At 67.3% G+C, this 24,153-nt stretch overlaps 1 protein-coding gene across 1 annotated transcript in view; it reads left to right on the top strand.

Annotated features, from left to right (window-relative positions):
* The window catches only part of COL5A1 (collagen type V alpha 1 chain), an 80,491-nt gene that overhangs the window by 15,826 nt on the left and 40,512 nt on the right, over positions 1-24,153 (top strand). Inside the window, 17 exon segments of the mRNA XM_037494723.2 lie at positions 1,858-2,025; positions 4,971-5,184; positions 5,847-6,009; positions 14,181-14,312; positions 15,000-15,137; positions 15,495-15,725; positions 16,309-16,470; positions 16,610-16,666; positions 19,249-19,290; positions 19,472-19,534; positions 21,071-21,145; positions 21,543-21,635; positions 22,110-22,166; positions 22,544-22,597; positions 22,795-22,848; positions 23,282-23,335; positions 23,901-23,954. Of these exon segments, the coding sequence (XP_037350620.1) occupies positions 1,858-2,025; positions 4,971-5,184; positions 5,847-6,009; positions 14,181-14,312; positions 15,000-15,137; positions 15,495-15,725; positions 16,309-16,470; positions 16,610-16,666; positions 19,249-19,290; positions 19,472-19,534; positions 21,071-21,145; positions 21,543-21,635; positions 22,110-22,166; positions 22,544-22,597; positions 22,795-22,848; positions 23,282-23,335; positions 23,901-23,954 (1,811 nt within the window).

Genomic DNA, 24,153 nt, shown 5'->3' with positions numbered 1-24,153 from the left:
TGTCCAGGGCAGCTGAGGGCCAAGCGTGTCGGAAGTGCCAGCCGCGGGCATGGGGGCCTGGCCCCGGGGAGGAGCCGAGGGCACTGGGGAATCAGAGAGGCCACCAGAGACAGCCAAGGGGACTCAGCGTGCTGGGTGCCCACGTTTCCCAGCAGAGGTGGGAAGTCCTCACCCCGTCTGGTCCCCTTGCCCAGTGATGGGGATAGCAGTCGAGCTGCTAATGGAGCAGGCTTCCCTGCAGGCAGGGACTCCAGGGCCTGCGCCCTGCAGAGTGGCGGTGGGCCTGCGCCCCTCTGCTCCCCACCTGGCTGCCTCTATTATCACCCCCCCCCAGGTCATGGGGGGCTGCAGGGGCTTCTCTCTGTGGCACTGTCCATAGCACCTGTGCGCCTGCGCCGTCCTGTTCAGCTGGTCCTCTTGTCAGGGACTTGTGGACAAGTAGTGTGGGTGCATGGCCAGCCGCTCCCCTCTCCGAGCCCCACTCCGTGGCCGTGCTGAGCCCCAGTTGCAGCAGTTGACCACAGGCATCCCCAGGAGCCGGCAGAGGGGAGCTGGCATGGGAATCACGCACTGCTGTTAACTGAGCGAGGGCTGGGCGTGGACCAACCCCTGCAGGGTGAGCTGGTGTGGTCGCCCCCAGCAGCGGTGCTGACCTGGTGGCAGGTATGGGAGTCTATCCAAGGTTGGCATCGGTGTATAGCCACATTGTTCACTTGTGTAGAGGGTCCTTCAGGCACAGCTTGATCCAGGAGCCCAGGCAAGGTAGTGGGAGGGTGACTGCCTCTCCACATTCTCAGGCGCTGCCCACACCCCAGGCCACACCCCGAGAGACAGCTGCCTCCCCTGCTGGGCGCGTTGTCCTGTGTGGGGCCCGCAGAGCAGAGGGGCCTCCTCTTTTGCAAAGGAAGAGAGGGATGGACGCTGGGATGGTGCTTCCTGGCCCAGACTCGTGCCCCAGGTCCAGCAGCCCCTGCGAGAGGGCATTTGCCCAGCAGGGGCATGGCCGGGTCACCCATCCCATAGGGGCAGGGGCTGGAATCCTCTGTCCTTGGACTCCCAGTTGAGTTTCTTCTCTGTGCCCCAGGGGCCACTTGTGGAAACAGGCCCAGACTTTCCGCAGAGCCCGGCTTCCTGAGGGCGGTGTGGGTGCGTGGGGCCCGGAGGCTGGGGCCTGGTGACGGGAGGGAGAGAGGCCGGCAGGCAGAGGCGCCTTTCCTGTTGGGGGTCCCATCCTGCGGCTCCTCCCCTGCCCTCAGGTACCCCAGTCCTCTTTTGTGGAGCTCCTGGAGAAGATCCAGGGCCAGAACTTTCCAAAAGAGGTGCAGAGACCTGCCCTTGCCCTGCCCTTGGTTCTGCTCTATATTGCCATGTGGGCACAGGTCTGGGGGCGAATGGAAACGGGGTACACTGCGAACTGTCCCGGGGGGGGGGCTCACTGGCCGCTGTGTGCAGGTCAAAGGAGCGTGCCCAGCGCGCCCCTAGGCATGCTGAGCCCCTGGGCTGCCTCCCTTGAAGCAGCTCCCGCACTGCGGCTCCAGCCACCCGGCTGGGGTGGTCAACCCGCGCCCAGGGAGCAGAGGTCCTGGGAGCCCGGCTGGGTGTTCTCGCCAGCTGAGGACTCAGCAGTGACAAGAAAAGCGTCATAGCCGTGTGGGGATGCGGGGCCCACAGAGGGTCCCCAGGCTTTGCCCTGGGGTGGCTGTGTCTGCGCTTCCTGAGCTGTTCCTTGGCTTCTCCCAAGTGTCGCGAGCTTGATATGGGGGGGCGGGGGCGGGGCAGGGCCGGTTTTCAGTTCACCTGCACCCTGGGGTGCCCCACCTGCTCTGTGGCTGACCCCACTCCCCTCTGTGATTCCAGCCCAGCCAGCAGATCTCCTGAAGGTTCTAGATTTTCACAACCTGCCTGATGGAATAACCAAGACAACAGGTTTCTGTGCGACGCGGCGATCGTCCAAAGGCCCAGACGTGGCATACAGAGTCACGAAGGATGCCCAGCTCAGCGCGCCCACCAAGCAGCTGTACCCAGGTAAGAGCCTCTGGGAGCAGCAGCATGTGTGGGCAGGGGTACGTCCTGGAAGGCGGCCTGGAGGAGCCCTTCTAATGAGCTCCATCCAAGGCCAGTGAAAGCACAGCCTCACGCTCGTGAGAGCACGACCTCCTGCTCGTGAGAGCACACCACAGCATCACCGCTCCGCCCACCACCGAGGCGCGTGCAGGGGCGTCTCGCCTGTTCCCGAGCAGGTGTCTCGCCAGCTGTTGATGGGCTGCCCGGATGGATGGTTCCTGGGGCCCGGCAAGGTTAAGGGGAACCCCAGGGTGACCGGGAAGGAAGTGCTGGCAGACAGAAGCTTAATTGGGAGCGATGCCATTAAGAGACCCATGAATCAGACACATGGCTCCCGGCAAGAGAGCGAATTTTGCCGAGTGCGGGCTCCGCTCTGAGTTACACGCAGTGCCGGAGCCGCCGCGAGGCTGCCCTGCTGCCCCTGCCCCAGCCCTGCGCCGAGGCGCCCGCCCACCTGGGCTTTCTACAAGGGGGAAGAGCCAGAGGACTGACAGCCCCCCACCCGCTTCAGAGGTGCTCCCCTCTCTGTTCAGGGGGGCCCAGCGACGGGGAGCAGACGCTGCCCAGAGGCGCTTGCTACCATCGGCAGGCTGTGCGCCCTCCCTCCGCGACCTGGAGGTGACCTGAGGCTGACCCCAGGGCCGGCAGTCTTGACAGTAGGGCGTCTGTCCATCCTGCCCCCACCAGCTCCCCCAGGACACCCTCGCCCAGCTGCTCCTTCCCGCGCTCCCCGCCAGCACTGATCCCAAGGCCCTTCCAGGCCCTTCCAGGCCGGGAGTCTGCAGGGCAGGTGCCTTTTTCTGGGTGGGCGAGGCTTGGGGGCCCTGGGCCGGCTCCCAGGAGCCTCCTGTGGGTGCGGTCGTGGGGCAGCTGTCCAGCCGCTGCAGGGCCTCGCTGCCCCATGGCCAGCCCACAGGGCCCATTTTGGGGACACAAGGAGCATGTCTACCTTTTGGGGTGAGCACACAAGCACCCACTCACCCGCATCTGTTGCCTGCCTCCCTGCCGTGTCCCGCTCCTACCCGCGCCCCCACCTTTAGGAAGGGCGCCTCAGACCCACGACGGCAGGACCCTGCGCTGCTGTCCATAGGGAGCGGCTTCCTCGAGGGCGGCTGTGGGTGCTGGAGCCTGAGGCAGGCCCCGCTGGCCCCCTCACCTGCGACTTCCCTGGAGAAGTGAACTAGGAAGCGGTTCTTGGACCACCCAGGGGGCAGCCTCGGCCAGCTCCCGCTCCTGGACCGGCTCGCGGCGACAAGGACCCATTGTTCTTTTGCCAGGAGAGTTTACTAGCGAGCAGAGTTTATCCTTGCAGGTTATCTATGCTGAGGAAATGTGTCACACCCCCGTTGCAAACCTGGGCCACAGCGCCTTGGTGAGCTGGGAGGGCTGACTCGGTGGTCCCGGGCCGCGTGCCGGGACTGGCCCCTTCCCGTCTAAGACAGGACAGTGAGTGTGGGGGCAGGAGGCCCTGCGGAACGAGGCCGAGGGGCCATTGGTCCAGATCTAGTTAAACAGCCACCCTGGACCCCCAGAGCCCGCCCTGGACCCCCAGAGTCTGCCCTGGACGCCCAGAGCCCACTCACCCTGACCAGAGGGGCCGCCAGGTCCTGCAGCTGGCTTGGCAGCGGGCTTCTCCCCCGAGCCTAACAGCAGAGCTCACGCCGCCGGGCAGCTGGTGACCTGGGTTGCCGCATGGCCCGCGTTTGGAGGGTCGCACGAAGCCAGGCTGTGGCAGGGTCTGCACCCCGGGTCCTGCGAGGGTGCACAGGCACAGCAGGGAGTTTCTCCTGCAGCCACCGCGAGTCTGGGCGGGTGGCCGGGTGCCTGGGAGCCCAACCCCCCGCCCCCTGCTGGGCACCTGCGCTGCAGTCCAGGCCCAGCGCAGGAGCCGCCAGCAGAGGGCGCCCCCGGACAGCTGTCGCACTGCAGCTGCCGGCTGCTGCCCTTGGACTCAGGGCTCCTGGGGCCCCTGGGGCCGGGTTCTAGCAGCAAAGAAGGGGTGTGGCAGATGGCCGCCCTCCCTCCTTCTCTCCCGTGGACACCTCTCCGGCCCTTGGGCTTCCCTGGTCCCGAGGGCCTGTTGAGGGGGTGGGCAGCATTTTGGGCTGCAGCCACACCTCAGCCCTGCTCTCCGTGGCCCCGGGCTTCAGCACGCCTGCAAACCGGGCAGGGACTCGCTGACCTCACCCTGGGTGGCTGGGGAGGAGTGCCTGGGGCTCTCGTGGCCAGGGGCACGGGAGAATGGTGAGGCGTCTGCGGCCCGTGGCCCGGCCTGGGCAGGGTGACCTGGTCTGGCGTCCCTGACTTCAGGGTGGCCCAGTCGGTGTCCCCGACATCAGATCGCCTGGTCCGTGTGGCGAACAGCACTCCCACTCAGCTGCACCCCGGAGTTTGATTTATTTCTTCCAAAATCTGGATGGAGGTCTTGATTTTGTTTTTCTTTTTCTCTGTTTTGGCGAGGCAGTTCTAGCGCATGCCACATCTGCAGTCTCCTCCCTCCCCGCGCCCCCCTTCCTCCAGGCCTTCAGAGCGGTTCCCATGCCTCCAGGCACAGCTCTAGGCACTACAGAAGCATCAGAAACAGCCCCTTCCCCGTGGACGCACACATTCTAGAAGGTTCTCATTAGGATTTAGACACAGATGTCTTGAGATGTGGGGATGGAGAAGACAGCGTTGGAGGCTTCCCGCTGGAAGGACCATCGGGTTTGCACGTGCAGTGACACTTGAAGGGGAGCTTGGCCAAGTGGTGATAGGGAGGCCTGCAGGGACAGTTTGATCAGGGGGCGGCTGCGCAGCAGGCGGCTGTGCGCCACCACAAGTCACAACGCTGGCCGGACCCCTACCTGGTGTGCTCTGGGGCTGTGGGAACTTCCCAGCTGCCTTCTCATGTCTGCCCTTTGTTCCAGCATCTGCTTTTCCGGAGGACTTCTCCATTCTCACCACTGTGAAAGCCAAGAAGGGCAGCCAGGCCTTCCTGGTCTCCCTCTACAACGAACAGGGCATCCAGCAGATGGGCCTGGAGATGGGCCGCTCTCCCGTCTTCCTCTACGAGGACCACACGGGGAGGCCAGGGCCAGAGGACTACCCCTTGTTCAGGGGCATCAACCTGTCAGACGGCAAGTAAGTGGGTGCGACCAGCAGCCAGCCCTTCCAGAGCCCGTGGGCCGCACCGTGCCGAGGCGCCCAGGGGCACTGGTGGGGAGCACCAGCCTGTGGGCCTGGGACCCAGGTCCGGTCTCGGGTCTCCTGTCTGGCCTGGGCCTCCCTTCCCCTGTAAATGCACAGGTGACAGACACCTGGGACGTGGGAGTGAAGGGCTGGGAAAAACACAAAGGCCAGTCCTTCCAGAACTCTCTCCGTGCTGACAGCTGGGACGCCTCTTCTGGGGCTCAGATATGCGGGGCCACATGCAGTGATCTCTGAAGCCCCTCCAGAAGTGGCTCATGTATTTCTTACCAAGTGGTTCAAGTGGATCCAACGAGTCTGCTGCTTCCCATCACAATCCTCCTCTGTCTCCGCAGTTTGCACTGGGGGTCGGAGGGTGGAACACCCACTGCTGTAGCGCCAGCTTTCAGAGCCAGGCCCCCGGGAGCCCGGGGCTGGCTGCGTGGGGAGCTGGTGGCTGTTCCTGGCCGCGTGTGGCCCCAGCTGCCCCGATGGCCCGCAGGCAGGCACGGGCCAGGACGTCACGCTTCTTGGCTCCGTCTCCCCGGCAGCCGGAGGCGGTGTCACCTGTGCTGGGACCCGGGATGCCCTCACCGTGGCCATGTGCTTCTTTGCAGGTGGCACCGAATCGCGCTCAGCGTCCACAAGAAGAACGTCACCCTGATCTTGGACTGCAAGAAGAAGACCACTAAGTTCCTCGACCGCAGCGACCACCCCCTGATCGATGTCAATGGCATCATCGTCTTCGGGACCCGGATTCTGGATGAGGAAGTGTTTGAGGTGAGCAGGGCTGGAGAGCAGGGGCCGGGGGCGGGGAGAGGGGCGTCCCGCCCCCCGCTGCAGCAGACGCCAGCTGTGAGAGTGCGGGGCTGTGGGGGGCCGTCTGCTCTGTGGGGTTCGACATGGCCATGCGGCTGTTGGTCGGAAGCCCCAGCCGTCGCCCCAAGGGATGCTGGTGGCCTGTGGGCAGGAGAGGCTATGCGAGGACAGCCGTGACCACTCTGTCCAGGCCCCACATCTGCATCTCTGGGGACCGGCTTGGGAGGGATCCCGGGCTTTGGTGAGTGCCCGAGCTTGTGTAAACAGGCAGACTGCTGCCTTCCAGGCGCCCTGGAGGGGCGCCCTGCTGGGTGGGCGTGGCGGGTGCCAGGGCGGAGCCGGGAGGCCGAGTGTGCCTGTCCCGAGTCGGCCTTGCTCGGGGTGTCTGGCGGGGAGCCCTGGGAGCCCGGGGACAGGCAGGGCTGCAGAGCAGGCCTCGAGCCCCACGCCTGCCCGGTGTCCTAGGCTGGGGTCCAGGGGCCATAGAGCTCCATCCCGCTGCCCAGTGTAGGGCATCCCAGGTGACCAGCGATTGCCAGGGCCAGGCTTGGGGCACATCGGTGTCCCTGGGGACCTTTAAACACTGGACGCCTGGCCTCCCGCATGCACATCCATGTGCAGGACCCTGGCCGGGGCAGGCTGCGGGACTGGGTTTCGGGGCCAATGGGCTGCTCTGACGCCCTGTGACCGGCTGTTCCACCTGTGTACCCGGCACAGCTGCAGCTGCCCATGGAGCCCTGGCAAAAGGCGGGGTACTCCACACCGCGCCTGCCCTCGGCCTCATCCGGCACTGGTGTGGGGGCAGCCGGCGGGTGGAACCAGGTGGCCCCTGGGGAACCTGCCTGGAGGTGGAGGGTCCAGAGGACACAGCCTGCCCACTGGGGGTGTGGGGTGGGCATGAGGGTCCCGCCTCAGCCACCTTGTCGGTGCTGCGCTGGCGGTGGGGGTCTGGGCTCCGGCTCCGATGGGCCTGGCTGAGGCTGCGGCGTGGCGACTCCCATGAGTGGCTCCGACCCGATGGCCAAGGGCCCCGGGTGAGCCGGGCATGGCCAGGGTGGGAGGTGGCCGGGGCTGTGCTGGGAGCTGGCAGGCAGAGACAGGGAAAGCAGGCGACTTCGGTGAGGCTCTGGGAGTCTCCCTTGTAAAACAGGGGCAGCAGCAGCCCCCAGAGATGTGGGGCCTCGCTGGGCTCACTGTGTGGCATGTGGCTCGGGTCGGGGTCGCCCGCATTGCCCGGAGCTGAGTGGGAGGCTGTGCCTGGGCTGTGCGATGCTTCTTCACTTCACGACTTGGGCACAGCTTCATCTACCTGAAAGAAGGTCCCTGAGTCAACTACTGCTTCCTCGGCTTCCTGCCGAGCCAGAGGCTCTTCCCTCACAGCCGGGAGAGGGAGGGCCTAGCGTGGGCAGCCCCGGGGGGTAGGGGAGGGGGCAGGCAGGGCTGGTTCTCCCCAGCTGCCTGCACTTTCGACATTTCTTCTGGTGGGGTGGGGCAGCACAGCCCTGACGCCAACGCCGTGGGTGTGCACGCATGTGAGTGTGTAGTGAGTGTGCACGTGTGTGCTCCTGTTGTGTGTCCGTGTGAGTGTGTGTCAGCGGTCCCTCCATGCACATGCACATGCATGTTGCTGCACACATGGCAGGCACACAAGTGTGCCAGTGTGTCCCTGCGCGTGTCGTGTGTGCACGGCTGTGTTGTGCATTTGTCCAGTGATCTGTGCACATGTGTGTGCTGTGTGTAGGCACATGGAAACCCGCACAGAGCTGGGGCCACCAGTCCCCGGGACCCCCACCTTTACTCTGGGAGGGGGCAGACTCCTGTCAGCGCAGGGCGCCCCGTGGAGTCGTGGGTTCTCCTCCTGCTGCCCCTTCTGCCAGCCTGGGCCCCCCTGCAACTGAAGGGGCCTTCCCCTGGGAGGGTTGGGGTCCTCCGGGCTGAGGCTGGGGTGAGAGGGAGGATCAGGATGGGACCGCAACTGCCTGTGCCCTGGGGGGCCTCCCCAGGCGCTTCTGCCGCTGCCCCCGCAGTGCTGCGGCCCTGGTCTGGCGAGCGAGGGAGACGGGATTGAACTGTTGGCTCTTTCTGGCAGATTCCACGAGGCCATGCTCGCTGTCTGGGCGGCTGGGCTTCTCCACCAGGCTCTCTGAGAGGCTGGGCCAGTCCCCCGAGCTGTCCTTGCAGCCCTGTCTGGCCCAGAGGGGGATGGAGGACCCACCACAGCCTCCATGTCCAGGCTCTGCAGCAAGCAGGGCGCTTTGCAGATGGAGCCGGTCACACCCCAAGCACTGTTTGCAGGCAGGGCTGCACTGGTCCTGGGGTCTGTTGGGGACCCCTGGGCCTTGTCCAGGGGTGCGTGTGACCCCACAGAGGCCCCTTGGTGTGGGTGCTGGCCAGGGACTGTCAGAGCCCAGGGATGTGCTCCCCGTGCCCCACCCCAAGGGAGGTTCCTGGTTTCTTGGCCACCAGTGGTTTCCTAAATCCAGAGGCCTTTTCCAGGGCCCGCCCCTTCCCCTGGCATACTTCCTCCCGGGAAGTATCTGGGGTTGGGGCGGGGCCTGGGATGAGGCGATGCCTCCTTGGCAATCCTGGGGCACCCAGGCGTCCTCCTCCATGCGTATGTGAAGGTGAGGGTCTGGGTCTCGGCTAGGCCACGTCCAGCCAGCCAGGTTGCGCCTGACGCCTGGAGCCCAGGAGCTACCCCGTCGGCCAGCAGGGGTGTCCTGTCCGTGATGGTGGAGGTAATGGTGGTGGTGATGGTGGTGGTGATGGTGGTGATGGTGGTGATGGTGGTGATGGTGATGATGGTGGTGATGGTGATGGTGGTGATGGTGGTGATGGTGATGGTGGTGATGGTGATGGTGGTGATGGTGGTGATGGTGGTGGTGATGGTGGTGATGGTGGTGATGGTGATGGTGGTGATGGTGGTGATGGTGATGGGTGGTGATGGTGGTGATGGTGGTGATGGTGGTGATGGGTGATGATGGGTGATGGTGGATGGTGGTGATGGTGATGGTGGTGATGGTGATGGTGGTGATGGTGATGGTGATGGGTGGTGGTGATGGTGGTGGTGATGGTGATGGTGGTGATGGTGATGGTGGTGGTTATGGTGGTGATGATGGTGATGGTGGTGATGGTGGTGATGGTGATGGTGATGGTGGTGGTGATGGTGATGGTGGTGGTGATGGTGGTGGTGGTGGTGATGGGTGGTGATGGTGGTGATGGTGGTGATGGTGGTGGTGGTGATGGTGATGGTGGTGGTGATGGTGATGGTGATGGTGGTAGTGATGGTGGTGGTGATGGTGATGGTGATGGTGGTGATGGTGATGGTGATGGTGGTGATGATGGTGGTGATGGTGGTGATGGTGGTGATGGTGAGGTGGTGCTGGTGGTGGTGGTGATGGTGGTGCTGGTGGTGATGGTGGTGCTGGTGGTGCTGGTGATGATGGTGGTGATGGTGATGGTGGTGCTGGTGATGGTGGTGCTGGTGCTGGTGGGTGATGGTGATGGTGAGGGGTGGTGATGGTGGTGGTGCTGGTGATGGTGGTGATGGTGCTGGTGATGGTGGTCGTGATGGTGGTGGTGGGTGCTTGGTGCTGGTGGTGCTGGTGGTGCTGGTGATGGTGAGCTGGTGGTGGTGCTGGTGCTGGTGGGTGGTGATGGTGGTGGTGGTGGTGCTGGTGGTGCTGGATGGGTGCTGGGTGGTGCTGGTGGTGGTGGTGCTGGTGCTGGTGGTGTGGTGGTGCTGGTGCTGGGTGGTGTGCTGGTGGTGGTGCTGGTGCTGGTGGTGGTGTGGCTGGTGATGGTGCGTTGGTGTGCTGCTGGTGGTGATGGTGGTGCTGGTGCTGGTGATGGTGGTGCTGGTGGTGGTGGTGGTGGTGGTGATGTGCTGGGGCTGGTGGTGATGCTGGTGGTGCTGGTGGTGGTGCTGGTGGTGCGGGTGGTGCTGGTATGGTGGTGGTGTGGTGATGGTGCTGGTGGTGCTGGTGGTGGTGCTGGTGGTGGTGCTGGTGATGGTGCTGGGGGTGGTGCTGGTGCTGGTGCTGGTGGTCGTGCTGGTGGTGGTGATGGTGATGGGGTGGTGGTGCTGCTGGTGGTGATGGTGGTGCTGCTGGTGCTGGTGGTGATGGTGTGGTGCTGGTGGTGGGGGTGCTGGTGCTGTGGTGCTGGTGGTGCTGGTGCTGGTGGTGGTGTTGGTGCGGTGATGGGGGGATGTGTGGGGGTGGTGCTGGTGGTGTTGCATGCTGGTGGTGATGGTGGTGGTTGCGGATGGTGTGCTGGTGCGCTGGTGGTGATGGTGGTGGTGATGATGGTGGTGATGGTGGTGGAGGTTAATGGTTTTTCTGGGCCTCACTGTGTGCCGGGCCCACTAAGTGTTCTCTGGTGCCATCACACTTATCCCCAGGGTAGCTCATGAGCTGAGCTGATCTTCTTTTACCAACAGTGAAGGAGGGGCTAGCTTAGCCGCGTGGGCTTGAGCCACGTGGGCTTGAGCCCATGGGCTTTGGAGAGAAGGGCCTGCCAGTCAGGCCCTTGCCATTGGCTCTGCTGCCCCGTGACTGGTTTGGGGACCCAATGTTCCCTCCCCCACTTTGTTGTGCTGACCCCTTAGTTTGGGGGCTAGCTTCAGGGGCTAACACAGGGGTCCCCCTCCCCACCGCTGTGGTGGAGACGTAGGTGTGGTGTTTCATACCTGCCCCTGTGCAGGGGTGAGCAGACTTGGCCCTGGACCTCTGGACACCAGTTGGTGGCACAGGTGAGAGTGGACGGGACTGCGGGTGACCGGTGGGCGGTCAGACTGTGGCTGGACTTGGTGGAGCAGTGGGCAGTGGTGTCTCTCTGCACGAAAACATCCTTGAACGCACCCTCCGCACGTTAAGCTCGTTCTCAGACTCCGTGGGCTTCATAAAATCATGGAAAAAATTATTTAGCCTCTGGCTCAGGGCCTTTCCGTTTCCATTTGTGTGACTCATGGATGAAAAATAGTGCAGGTTTTCGCTGTGCTGCTCTGCCTCAGGGCTTGGCTGGGGTGCGTGGGGGGCCCTTTCAGGCGTGAAGCCTTGGAGCAGCGGGGAGTGGCTCCGGGAGGTCGCGCTGTTCAGCGTTCAGGGCCGGCGGTCAGAGATCTGCACCAGGCGGCTGCCCGTGTCCGTCAGTCCTGCGAGGGTGCCTAGTGTCCTGCGTGCGTGGCTGCTCCGTGTCACCTGCCGGGATGTGGCCCAGCCTGTGATGACAGAATGGAGATGGGGAGGGAAGGTGAGGGCCGGTCTTGCCCCACCCCCTTGCAAGAGGCTGGGTGTGTTGGGGACAAGCCTGAGACTGTGGCCCAGACGTGGGGACCTCAGGAGCCCTGTGTCCCCCCGCTTGTCACCCCTCAGGGGCCCAGCCTGGCCCCCCCATCCAGGCTGCGGCGGTGCTGGTCGGCGCCCATCTGGGCTGCGAGGGCACACATCTGCGGCTGGAGGGGTGCAGCAGGGGTGACTCCGCTCTCGTGTGTGCTGCCGGGGTGCACCCGCCGCCCCTCCCCCAACGCGAGGTGTGGTCTTCTCCGGTTATGTGTGTCTCCACGCGCCACGGTCTGGCTAAAATCCGCCTTGGGTCCTCAGGCGTGCTCTGAGCCTGCGGGGCGGGGTGCCCCGGGGCCTGGGGGCGGAGGCTCTGCTGCAGTGATCATGGGGCTGCTTCCCCGGCCCCCCCAGGCCTGCTGTGGAGGGGAGGGGTGCGGGGCTAGTGGCCAGGCAGAGGAGCGCGGGCAGTGGCGAGGGCGCCAGGCACTGGGGTGGGAGCTGGGCAGCCGCCCGCGCTCGGGCCCGCTCAGCCCCAGGCTGCGAAGCTTCCAACGAAAACTGCCATTTCCTCAGCTCGTTGCGGAAACGCAGCCGGGATCAAATCTCATTATCGGAGAAGGCAGAACTGACTCCCTCAGCAAAACGCTCTCTCCAGAGCAGAGCCAAGGACTGGGGGGGCTGCAGCAGCAGGGCAGCACCTGTGACCCGCACCGGGCGCTTTGGGGGGCAGCGGGGCAGAGGGGCTGGAGAAGCCGAGCCTGTGGTCGCCCGGGCGAGGGGAGGGGCCGCTGGCACTTGCTCTCTGGACGCGCTGTTGGGGCCCCCGCAGGGTGAACCGCTGGCCTTGGTACCTGAAGAGAAACTGAATCACAGAGGGCTTGGTCAGGGACTGAAAGATGTGCGCCTGGGGCAGCGGGGTTCCCCAGGGGCCGGCTGGCCCTACCCCGAGGGCTCTGGGCGAGGTGACTGACTCGGGGAGCTGCAGCCCCATCCCAGGGTCCAGGCTGCCCTCGGGGAGCTGCAGGGGTGCAGGTGTCGCCGACGTGGGCTGTGAGCCCTGAGACTCAGCTGTGTGTCTGCGGAACAGGGATGAGCCATGAGGGGGGCCCATGATGCTGGGCCTCCCAGGGTGGCACAGCAAGGGAGACCCTGTCATGAGGGCCGAGACCACGCGGCCCCAGTCTTGGCGGGCGTCGACACTGGCTGTTGAGAAGGGCTCTGGCAGCAGCCTGGAGGACGCTGGAGTGCTGGCGCCCCTCCACCTGCCCTCGGCCCTCCAGGACTGGGGCCTCCTGCCCTTCTCAGAGGCAGCCCCTTCGCGGCCCCCAGTCCGAGGGCTGGGCTGCATGACACCTTCTCTGGACCTTGTGGGGAGTGAGTGTTTGGGGTATGGCCAGGCAGAGGGCAGCGCTTTGGGGTCCCCTCAGCCCTGGCCCATCACCCAGCCCTTAGTGGGGCTGGCTGGGGGCCTGGGGGGGTACAGGGCTGCTCTGTGCTCTGCAGCAGCTGGGGCTGGGGGGCTCAGGGGGGCACTGGCACTCTTGGGGAGTCTGGGGTGGAGCTCCCACACCTGCCACCCTGGGCCCTGCCCAAGCTCCGGGGCCTCGTGGGGCACCCTGGGGGTACAGCCCCTGCCAGGAGGGGTGTCAGGTGCACAGGAGGGTCCAGAGGAGCATCCCGTCAGCACTGGCTCAGGTTCCCCGGGGCTCGGAGCGTGAGCCTGCACACGGAGCCTCGGCTGCCCAGGGGGTGGCGGCGCCCACCCAGAACAGATGGCACAGTCTGCGTGTGCAGGTGCCCCTGGCAGGTTGTGGGAAGCTGAGGTCAGATGAGGGGGCGTGTTTGCCGCGAGGTGGGCGACGGCGTGAAGGGGCTTCATGCTGGGCCCTGGCCCCCGCCCCCCGCCCCAGCACGTGTTCACCCTGCAGTTGGGGGGTGGAGGGCAGTGGGGAGCCAGGGCTGGCAAGGGCCAGGCTGGTGGGGGGCCTGGAGGAGGGGTGTCTGTGCCTCCTCTTGCCCACCGTGTGGGGGCTGTGAGTGCTGGGCGTGGCCGGTGCCCAGGATAGGGGATCCCCCCGGAGGCAGCTGGCCGCAGGGAGCAGGGGGCAGTGTGCTGCCGCTTGGGGTCCCCCGGCCGCTGTCTCGCTGCCCCAGGCTCCCCGGCCTCTCCCTCCAGCAGAGGCATTTGGAGAACATGTATTCACGCGTCAGGCTGCCAGCTGAACGGGGAAAATACTTTATTTGAATTGGATGGAGTGTGAACTAGAAGTCGTGTTGCTTAATAAAAACGGGTGGTTTTGGTTCACGGTTCCTGTCGTATGGGTCTCGTCTGCCCGAGAGTTTAAGAGCCGGGCCGGGAGCCCCTGGCGTCCAGAGGGCGGCGTGGGAGAGGAAGGGAGAGCGGACAGGCCGGGAGAGCAGGGGAGACGGAGGGAGGGAGAGACAGAGTGGGGGACACAGAGAGGGCGGGAGGCGGGGAGAGGGGGAAGGGGGGAAGGCAAGTGGGGGGAGGGGGAGAGGGGGGTGGGGGGGAGCCCCGGGCGTCAGGGCCAGCGGGGCCCCTCCAGGCAGGGGTTGAGGCACGCCCGCGTCTGGTGCTCTGGCTGGCGCTTAGTAGGTGCTTAATGACGGCCGTGGAGCGCGGCGCGGGGTGCGATGGCCGAGGGACGCGCGCGCGCGCGGAGGGACGGTGGTGGGTGGGCCTTCCGGCCCCCTCGGGGTGACCCCGCGGTGCGCGTCCCCGCTGGGGCCCGCTCCTCCAAGGGCCTCCCGGCCGCTCTCGCCGCAGGCTCGCGGGTCTGGGTGCCCGCAGGCCCCGCGCCCCGGCTCAAGGCCTTCCTCTTCCAGGGCGACATCCAGCAGCTGCTCTTCGTCTCGGACCCCCGGGCCGCGTACGACTACTGCGAGCACTACAGCCCCGACTGCGACACGGCCGCCCCGGACACCCCCCAGTCGCAGGACCCCAACCCCGACGACTACGTGAGTCGTGCCCGCCGGCTGCGCCAGCCCCGGGGAGCGGGTCTGGCGGGGGCGGGGCAGGGCCCGACACAGGGCGACCCCGGATGGGAGATAGCAGGGCAGCGGGGTCACAAAGGACGCCTGTGAGCGACCCCGACCTGCCGGGGGGCTTCCCGCGACAGGCCCACCCGCGGGGGCCCTGGGCGGCCTTGAGTGCAGGCGAGTCCCCCAGCCAGGGCCTGCTGTGGTCCGGCCGGCTCCCCGCCCGCCCGGCTCCGCCTCGGCTGTTCCCAGCACTTCTCAGGGAGCCCCTCCGTCCCCTCCGCCCCCTTCATCCCTCTCGCCGGGCCCTGACCCACCGCAGAGGGATCAGGGGGATCAGGCCCTGCTGCTTGTCCGTCCCGAGGGGCGGGACGTGGCCCCAGACGGGCGCCTGCAGCCGGCCTGCTGGAGCCCCCGATGGCCCCGAGGGTCACCCGGCCAGCAGCACCCACCCTCGGGCCAGTGGTCTGACCCTTGCTCCTAAGTGGTCAGGACACACAGACCTTTCGGGGCTCAGCGTCCTTGGAAGGGGTCCCCTGCGTCCTCCCTGGGGAGCTGAGCAGGAAGGACTGTTGGGGTCCCACGGGCTTCCCTTGTGCAGCGGGGCGACTTGGCCCGCCTGGCTGGCTCCGATGGGTGTCCCCCCTCACGGGCCTGTTCCTGCAGTACCCGGAAGGAGAGGGCGAAGGTGAGGCCTACTACTACGAGTACCCCTACTACGAAGACCCCGAGGACCCCGGCAAGGAGCCCGCCCCCACCCAGAAGCCCGTGGAGGCCGCCAGAGAGACCACGGAGATCGCTGAGGTCTGGAGCCCGGCGCGTGTGCTTGTGGGGTGGGGGTGTCTGGTGATGCGTGGAGACCTGGAGGCCGGCGGGGCGGGGTGGGGGGCAGGGGGAGCTGGCAAGGACAGGCAGGGACGCTGATGGGCTTCCACGGGGACGGTGCCGGTGGCATTGGGAGGCGTGGGCGGGGGGGGGGGGCATTGAGGGGGCGGTCCCCAGGGAGCTCCAGCCTTTAGCGTGCCCCTGGTTGGGCCCGGTCCCCAGGCCCCTGGTTTGTGCTTTGCTGCCCAGCTCAAGCCCCCTAGGTGGTCTGGGCCCTGGACCCTGGGGGCTGCGTGGCCCTGACCCCGCTGCTGCCGTCTCTCCCTGGGCTCGCAGGAGCTGACCCTGCCCCCCACGGACGCCCCTGCGGTGCCTGCCGCCAACGAGGGGGCCGGGAAGGAGGAGGACCCCGGCATCGGGGACTATGACTACATCCCCGTGGAGGACTACTACACGCCGCCCCCCGACGAGGGCCTCAACTACGGCGAGGGCCCCGACAGCCCCGACCGGCCCACCGACACAGGCGCGGGGCCCGGGGTGCCCACCGCGGCCGCCAACACCTCCAACGTGAGTGCCTTCTCGGGGTGCCGGGCTGGTCATGCTGAAGGCTCCCTGGCCTCCTCTCCTCTCTGCCTCTGCCCTGGCGTGTCGGGGTCCCCTGCTGGCAGGCCCCCAGCCCTGGCTGCGGCCCTGTGGCCAGGCCGTCTAGGAGGCCCCGGCTGCCACACGGGTCTGGCATCACTGGCCTGCCGGGAGCATGTTTCCCCCCCAAACGGGCAGGATGTGTCCGCCCGCTGGACTCAGGTGGAGGTGGCAAGGGGCTGTGCTGCCCGAGGGCTCTGCCGGCCACTCACCGGGTGCCTGCAGCTCAGGGAGGGGCTGGCGCAGGGCAGGCCCCAAGCAGCTGCTGAGAGCCTCAGGGGAGGGAGGGCCAGACCCCGCTGGTGTCAGTATGGCTGGGCCTGTCCCGCCTGGGGGCTGGGCCGCCTCCCAGACACACGCACAGCCTTGGGGGGATGGTTTCCCCGGGGCCAGGCGTTGTGGGATTCGGGAGGCCCCTGGCTGTGTCCTGGGCGGGCAGGCCTGGAGCCGCGAAGGGAGGCTCACCAGCTGGCCTGTCGTCCTCTGGGGTGCCGCCCGCTACCCTCAGCCGGCTCCGGGGGACGGGAAGGACGACCTGGACGAGAAGTTCACGGAGGAGACCATCCCGAACCTGGACGAGAACTACTACGACTCCTACTACGACCCCACCGTGTCCCCGTCCGAGATCGGGCCCGGCATGCCCGCCAACCAGGACACCATCTATGAAGGGGTGAGCTGGAGGGCTCCTTTGGGGGTGTCCCGGGGCTGGCGTGGGCAGTGCGGGGTGCGGCTCTGTCAGCCGTTGGGGTGTGGTGCTCTCTGGCCTCTCTGTCCTGCTCATTCTGTCCACCTGTGCTCCGTACCCCCAGATTGGAGGACCTCGGGGCGAGAAAGGACAGAAAGGAGAACCCGCCGTCATAGAACCGGTAAGGACGCGCCTCATCCTCTCTGAAGCAGGGTCTCGGCTCAGGAGCCCTGCACCCCAGTCCTGGGCTTGTGGGGGCCACGTTCTGTGTGTGGCGGAGACTTGCAGAGAGCCCCGGGGGGCGGGAGTGCTCGAGACCTGGACTGTTGGGGGCTGAGGGCCCGGCTGGTCACCCAGGGGTCACCCCACTCTTAAGGTCTGTGCACTCCACTGCCCACCCCCTCTACCTCGATAAAGAAGACTCGGCACTTCTGGGGGTGGTATGGCAGTGAGGGGCCAAGGGTGGGCAGCCGGTCACTCCTAGGCACCGCTGGCTCGCCTGTTGTGCTGGCCCTGGGGCCCTCTGGCTGCAGCTGGAGACATGGGAGATGCTGTGGATCAGTCAGGGGACATGAGCGGCTGCCGGAAGCCTGTGAGGACACTGGCCGCGCGCACTGGACTCGCTGTTGGCAGCGTGGGTGGCAGGGCTCCAGGTGCCCGTGGGTCACAGGCAGGCCCAGCTCTGTGCTGGAGGCCCCGGCACTGGGCGGGCAGCACCCACAGGTGGGAGCGCCTGCGGGTCATCCCATGGCCAGTGGCAGGGAGGGCGGGCCGTGCGAGCGGGCAGTACTCTGGCCTGGGCTGCCCCTTTGTGCACCCATGTCCCTGCTGAGCTGCCTGGGTGGGGGATCCGTGGTCCCAGCGCGGGACGCTGGGGGCTGGCAGCGCCTGCTGTCCCTCCCCGAGGCCCCCCGCGCAGGAGGAGGCGCTGGCCGAGGAGCGGGGAGGCCAGCAGCAGCCCAGGCGCCTCACGTGTCTCCAGAAAGTCCATCTTTCTTCGGGGACATGGAGCCATCTGGATGCTGTTGGGATTCCGCCCCCTCGGGCCCTCGTGCCGCTCCCGCCCAGCCCCAGCCCACTCGAGGTGTCCACAGGGCCCTCGCTGGCCCCTCGGCGAGCGTGCGAACAGCTGGAGTCCCTCCGCCTGGAGCACGGCCAGATGTCCTCAGTCTCTGCTCCCTGTGAACAGATGGCCGCGTCCCCAGAGATGGATAGGCCTGCTGCTGACCATGCGGGCGGCAGCCCCTGGGGGTGGGGTGGCCATCCCAGCCTCCCTGGGGAGGGGTGACCACGGTCAGACTGGGCCAGCCCCTGCCAGCCTGCCAGGGCCACGCCGGCCGCTCCCCACGCAGGCCTGCCCGCGGTGTCTGTCCTGTCTGTGGGCTCCTGGAAGCTCGGCGGGAGCCTGGGCGTCTTCGGCGCAGGCCACCTGCAGCCGGGCCTGGGGGCCAGAACGGCCAGAGCCTGTCCATGGAGACACCCGCGATGCAGGCACAACACAGCCCGCCCCGCCCTGCCCTCGCCAGCCCCAGGGTCCCCCGCGGCCCCCGCCTGGGAGGACCCCGTCCTGCATCGATGCCTGAGCACCCCGGTTGGTGTGTCTGGGAGGACAGCCTGCCCCTGGCCCACGTGGCCACCGCCCCCACGGGCCCTCCCGTGGCTGAGCCTGTGCCGGAGCAGGCACGAGGGGCCGAGGATCCCGGGGCGTTGGATAGACACCCTGTCTCCACACCGCAGAGCTCTCTGGGTCCACTTCTGTGCCCGCACAGCCTCCGTCTCTGGGGAGCCCCGTGGGGCAGGAGTGGCTTGGGGGCTCAGCCACCTGAGTGGGGGCCTCCGCTGGCCGGGCAGGGAGTGCAGGTTCCGGTCCAGGGCTGGGCTTGGAGGCAGCGGCTTCGGTCACCCCGGCCGGGAGTGTCGTGGTTTCTGGGCCGGGGGGGGGGAGCTGGCCCAGCCTCTCCCACCAGCAGGCGGCAGAGTTAACAGGGAGAAGGGCATCGCCGGGTCCGCTGACCCCATGGGAGGCAAAGCTGTCCCGGGAGGGCTGGGCAGGGACCCGCAGGCCCCAGGTCAGCCTGCGCAGCTCGGCAGTGGACACCCTGGCCCCCCCGACGTGAGCACCACGCGGCGGGCCCCTGCCCTGGCTCTGACCGCACGGGGCAAGATTGGGGGCAGGGAGAGGGTGCCCTACATTGGGCAGGGGAGCCAGAGGCCACAAGGGGGGAGTGCCCGGCCACGGGGTCCCGTCAGCAGAGAGCTGAAGCCCATGCTGCCCTCTGCTGCCCCAGTGCCCTCCCTCTCCTGGGGTCAGAGTGGAGGGCGCCTAGAGAGTGGAGTCTGCGGGTCGAGGTGTAAGCCTGTGAGGGGCTGGGGGCCGCAGGAGGTGAGTGCCCAGGACTCGGTGGGGAAGCGGCCCCCTCTCCCGGGGGGAGGGCTCGGCCTTAGTGAGCTGGTCTGCTGGGGCCCGGCCGGGGCCTCTTCTCCCGTCCACCTTGAGCCCATCTGTCCTTCACCCTGACCCCCACCTCCATCCTGGGGTCCTCTCCTCCCCTGCCTGGATGCTCCCCTGGGGGGCTTTCTGGGTCCCCTTTCTTGGCGATGATTCTGCGGCATCTGTTCTTGGGGGAAAGCCTGTTGCTGATGTCCACTGAGGGCTGGACACAGCCAAGAGGTGCCGGGCGACAGTGACTGGCCCCGCCACAGCCCCTACAGCCGGGCCCGGCCCGTATCCCGGGCCCCGCTCAGCCCGCCTCTCTCTTGCAGGGCATGCTCATAGAGGGGCCGCCCGGCCCAGAAGGCCCTGCCGTGAGTATCCATCCCGCTCCCCCTGGATGCTGGGGTGCTGACGCCCCCGTAGAGCTCCCGCGTGTGAGGGGGGTGTGCTTGCACCTTTTGCAGATGTCCTGGGGCCCACCTTGGCCTGGCAGGGTGGGACGGGTCTTGCCCTGTGGCCTCGTCTCTGCTCTGACTTTGGTTTTGATTCTAGGGTCTACCAGGGCCTCCAGGAACGATGGGTCCCACTGGCCAAGCGGGTGACCCTGGAGAACGGGTAAGGGGCTCCTGGCCGCCTGGGGCGCAGGGCTGGGGCTTGGCCTGAGGCCTCCCCGTGGGGCGACTGGGGCCCCCACGTGCACCGGAGGCTCGCACCGGGCCCTCCTCTCCCAGCGTCCCCGCCCCACTACCACTGCCCCTGCTGTGCGGTGTCCCCGGTCCCCAGGGAGGCCGGCTGGGCCCCGCGCAGTGGATCCCTCAGCCCCTCATCAGGCCCATGTCAGTCGCCACGCCCGGGCACCCCGTGTCCCCGCACCCCCGGGACCCCTCGGGTCTTGAGTCCCTACCCTCCCCCCCCCCCCACTTTCCTGACTGGAAAGCAAGCAGCAGACAAGAGGGAGTTGGCTCTGGTCAGGGCTTCCCCGGCTGCCCTGGTCTGAGGGCGCACCCCGGGGCCCGGATCTGGGGGTGCACCCCCTGCTGCCCCGATCTGGGGGCGCGTCCTGCTGCTTGAGGGCTGCAGCATTCTGCCACCTAGTGGAGCTCAGGGGTACTGCGGGATCGTGCCACTTGCCCTGGCCTGATGGGCCCAGCCGGACAGCGGTGACCAGCTGTGCTGTGGGTGAGGGAAACCGGGCGTGTGTGGACACCCCAGCCTGGCACCCCCCAGAGCAGAGGACAGACCGGCCGGGGTCTGCGAGGACAGGGGCTGGGTCCCATCAGGAGGGAAGATGGGCCGGCAGCCCCGTGGACGGGACTCTCACTTTGTAGTCCGCGTTAGGCAATGTTTCCCCAGAGCGTGGGCAGTTCTGCGGTAGAACAACCTCCCGGGGAAAGATAGGCCAGTGTGAGCTCAGGCCCAGGGGGCTCCACACCCTCTGGGGAGTTCCAGGGGAGCCCCAGGGTCTGGGCCTCGCTGGGGACGGGGGTCCTGCTGGTGTTTCCCCACCGAGTATAGCTGCCCGGCCTGGCGGCCATGTGGTCAGGCCTGGGCCCAGCTCCAGCGGGAGCGGGCAGGGGCCTTGTGCTGTGAGCAGGCCGGCGGGGCCCCACTGAACTGGGCGGAGGGTGATGATGCCGGCGGGGTGCCCCTGAGCCGGGCAGGGGGAGGTGACGATGCCAGCCTCTGAAAACAAACCGGCTGTGCAGCCCTCCCCTCCTGGGACCTGCAGCTGGCCGGCATCTGTACCGGCGTAACCACCAGGGCACGCGCTAGGGCCAGCTGGAAGCTCCCGGGGCTGTAGACTGTTAAATGAGGGAAGAGCGGGTGTGTCCGAGCACCCTGTCCCTCTGTCCCCACATCTGAGCAGGCGCAGACTCCCTGGCACCCACCCGCCCTCCAAACGCCCGCAGGAAGAGCGGGGACAGCAGAGGGAGTGGCCCCGGGGCTGCCCACCCTTGGACACTCACCCGCTCCCTCCCCACCTCTCAGACCCTGCTCCTTGCACCCCCCATTCTGGGCCTGGCTCCTGGAATAGCCCGCACCATTGGCCTGACTTGGCTCCGCGCTGGTCCGTGTGTTTCCCGGGAGGCTCCCGAGCCTTCCTGTGGCCGCGGCCAGCTCTGAGCCGCCCTCCTGTCCCTCTGTCCGCAGGGCCCCCCTGGACGCCCAGGACTTCCTGGGGCGGATGGGCTGCCCGGCCCCCCTGGGACCATGCTCATGCTGCCGGTGAGTCCCCCTGGGGCAGGGCCAGCTGCGCCCACCGTGGCAGCCTCCTGGAGAGCGTCCACTGGGTCCTGGTGCTGACGCACTGGTGTGGGCGCCGATGGCCAGGGTCGCCTGTCCATGGCTGGGGCTGGCCGGGCACCTGGGCAGGGGCCTGGCTCTCGGGAGGAAGCGGATGTGGCCATGCTGCCCCCTCCCTGAGCAGCCCGTGGCCTGTGGTGGAGAGACCGGCCATTTCCTTCCTGGTGGGGTGTCCCGGGCAGCTCAGTGCAGGTGGAGTGGGGGCTTTTGGGGGGGAGCTGGGGCTAGAAGCTTCCCAACCCCTCTGAGGCCAACAGGCACCACCTGGACTGGGGTCCGCGTGGGCACCCACATTTGCACCCCTGCCTTCCGTCCACAGTTCCGGTTCGGAGGGGGCGGCGATGCAGGCTCTAAAGGCCCCATGGTCTCGGCACAGGAGTCCCAGGCTCAGGCCATTCTCCAGCAGGCCCGGGTGAGTGAGTGGCTCCGGGGAGGGGCGGGCAGAGCCAAGCGCGGGTGGGTGGGGGGATGCCGGCTGGGGTATGCGGACTGGGGCGGGCGCAGGTGCGGGTACGGTCTGAGGGTGGCTCTGGCTCCAGCCTGGCCTCTTCTGGGACTTGCTTGGCCGGAGGGCCCCCGGGTACCTGCAGGCGCCGCCCTGTGGCTGGGGGAACGCCAAGGCCCGCGGAGTAAGTGCTGTGCTGTTCCGCTCGAGCCTCCCACCAGCGGGGAGGGGAGGCTGCGCCTCAGGCTCAGCATGGGTGACGGGCTGAGGGCAGCCCCTGGGCGGGTTGGGGTGGGGAGAAGACAGGTGCTTCGCTGGGGCTCTGGGTACCCCGAGTGGGTGTGGCCCCCGTGAGCCCCTATAACCCGGAGGTCTCAACTCCCCGGCTCCGGCCCGCAGCCGGACGGCAGCGTCTCTCAGTGACCCCGTTTCTCTCCGCAGCTGGCGTTGCGGGGGCCGGCCGGCCCGATGGGTCTTACTGGGAGACCCGGCCCTGTGGTGAGTGGTCCCCAGGGAGGGGCGTGGCGGCCGGTCCTCTGCAGGCCGTGCAGGGTGTGGGGGATGGAGGATTTGGTGCGCATGCCTTGGGGTGGCAGTGCCTTCCCCTCGGGTGCTATTTTCCTGCCCTTGTATTGCCTCGGCCGGGCCAAGCTCCGCCTGGGCAGGTCCAGGCTCTGTGGCCGGTGCCCACTCACTGCCCAGAATTTCCTTTAAAACCAGGAGAGATGGTCTGAGTTGCGTCTTGTCCCTTGGGGCCTGCACCCGAGCTGAGACCCCCCACAGACCCCCGGGGCCCACACCCTGTCCCCGGCATCCCCGCCGCCCCCCACCGCCTCCCTGTGCTGAGTGTCCCTAACCCAGGTGTGTCTCCCTAGGGCCCCCCCGGGAGTGGAGGCTTGAAGGGCGAGCCTGGAGACATGGGGCCACAGGTACGTCGGCTGCTGCCGGGAGACACGCCGGGGGCGGGTGTGGCAGGAGCGGGCAGCTCCGGCCCTCGCTTGGGTCCAGGCCGTGACCCTGGCCCGCTGCCCGGTGGCCGTGCTGGATGACAGGTGCCGGGAAAGGCTCTGCTTTGCCTCGGAGACACACGACAGGATGCTCACCCTTTGCCCTCTGATGCCAACAGGGTCCCCGCGGGGTGCAGGGCCCCCCTGGTCCCACTGGAAAGCCGGGGAGAAGGGTGAGTATGCGCGGCCCAGGAACAGCAGCCGGGCCCCTGCAGTGAGTCTGCCCCACCTCCCCCGGCGCCTGCACCCGCTCTGGCCCCCTGTCCCTTGGCCAGGCCCTCCGTGGTCAGGCCGGCCCCTGCTGGGGAAGGTTAATTCCACGTACAGAGCACGTTTAATTAACGCCGTGCCCAGCCCCTGTGGAGGCACAGGTGGGCCCGGCCCCTTCGGGCAGCCTCTCTGTCCAGAAATGGCGTCAGTTTGGGGGGAATGGCCGCTCCGTGCCCCTGCCCTGGGCAGCATGTGCTCTGACTGCCACCCTCGGGCCTGTCTCTCCTTCGTCCACTGGCCTTTCCTCGGCCTGAGTTGAGGAGGCCCGCAAGTGGTCAGCAGCCCGGGCCCAGCTGGCCCTGCGGCTGCAGATGACAGTCTGCCCCTCCGTTGCAGGGCCGGGCTGGAAGTGATGGAGCAAGAGGGATGCCGGGGCAGACTGGCCCCAAGGTAGGCTGCTGCCGGGCCTGCTGGGGCCGCACCACTCATTGCCTGGGGCGGCGGCCAGCTTGCTGGTCTCGGGACAGTGTGGCCACGGTGACCAATGTCCGGTGCCTGGAGGCTCCATGGGAGGGACCCTGTGAAGGCTGGGGGGGCGGGGGTGCACTCCACCAGGGGCGGGGCTCCCGGTACTGCCAGGAGGGGTTTGTTCTCAGGGTGGCGCATGGGGGCGGACCTGCCACCCTGAGCACTGCCCCGACTGTCGAGCTCACCTACGGAAGGGCAGCACGCACCCCTGTGTGCAGGCGCGCACATGCACATATAGGGGCGCAGCGCATGGGTATGTGCACTCATGTCACGCGTGACACACGTGGCAGTGGCCCCCAAGCACAGCCAGTCTCAGCACATCTGGGGTGTGGTCTGTGATGGGACAGAAGCCCCTGACCATTTGGGCCCCTTGCTGGTGTTTGGGGGACATGGCTGGGGATCCCGGATGCCCAAGGCCTTGGCCTGCATAGAGGGTCCTGGGCCCGATGCGCAAGGATGGCCTCCTAAGCAACCCTCTGTCCGGCAGGGTGACCGCGGCTTCGACGGCCTGGCTGGGCTGCCGGGAGAGAAGGGCCATCGGGTAAGTGTCCCCTTGTGAGTCCAGGCGCAGGCTGGGCGAGTTTCTGCAGAGGCGCTTCTGGCTCCAAAGCCCTGCAGACAGCCGTGGGCTTCGAGTGGGGCCGGGCCCTCGGGTCCGCTGTCGCGTGGGAGCCCTCGGGCCCGCTGTCAGGTGTGGGAGCCCTCGCGAATGCCCACTCACATCTTGGTCAGTGGTGGGT

Source organism: Talpa occidentalis, unplaced genomic scaffold (assembly GCF_014898055.3).
Source record: "Talpa occidentalis isolate TD23 unplaced genomic scaffold, MPIMG_talOcc4v2.1 talOcc4.7, whole genome shotgun sequence".
NCBI classification, from domain to species: domain Eukaryota; kingdom Metazoa; phylum Chordata; class Mammalia; order Eulipotyphla; family Talpidae; genus Talpa; species Talpa occidentalis.
This window is presented reverse-complemented; position numbering and strand designations above follow the sequence as displayed.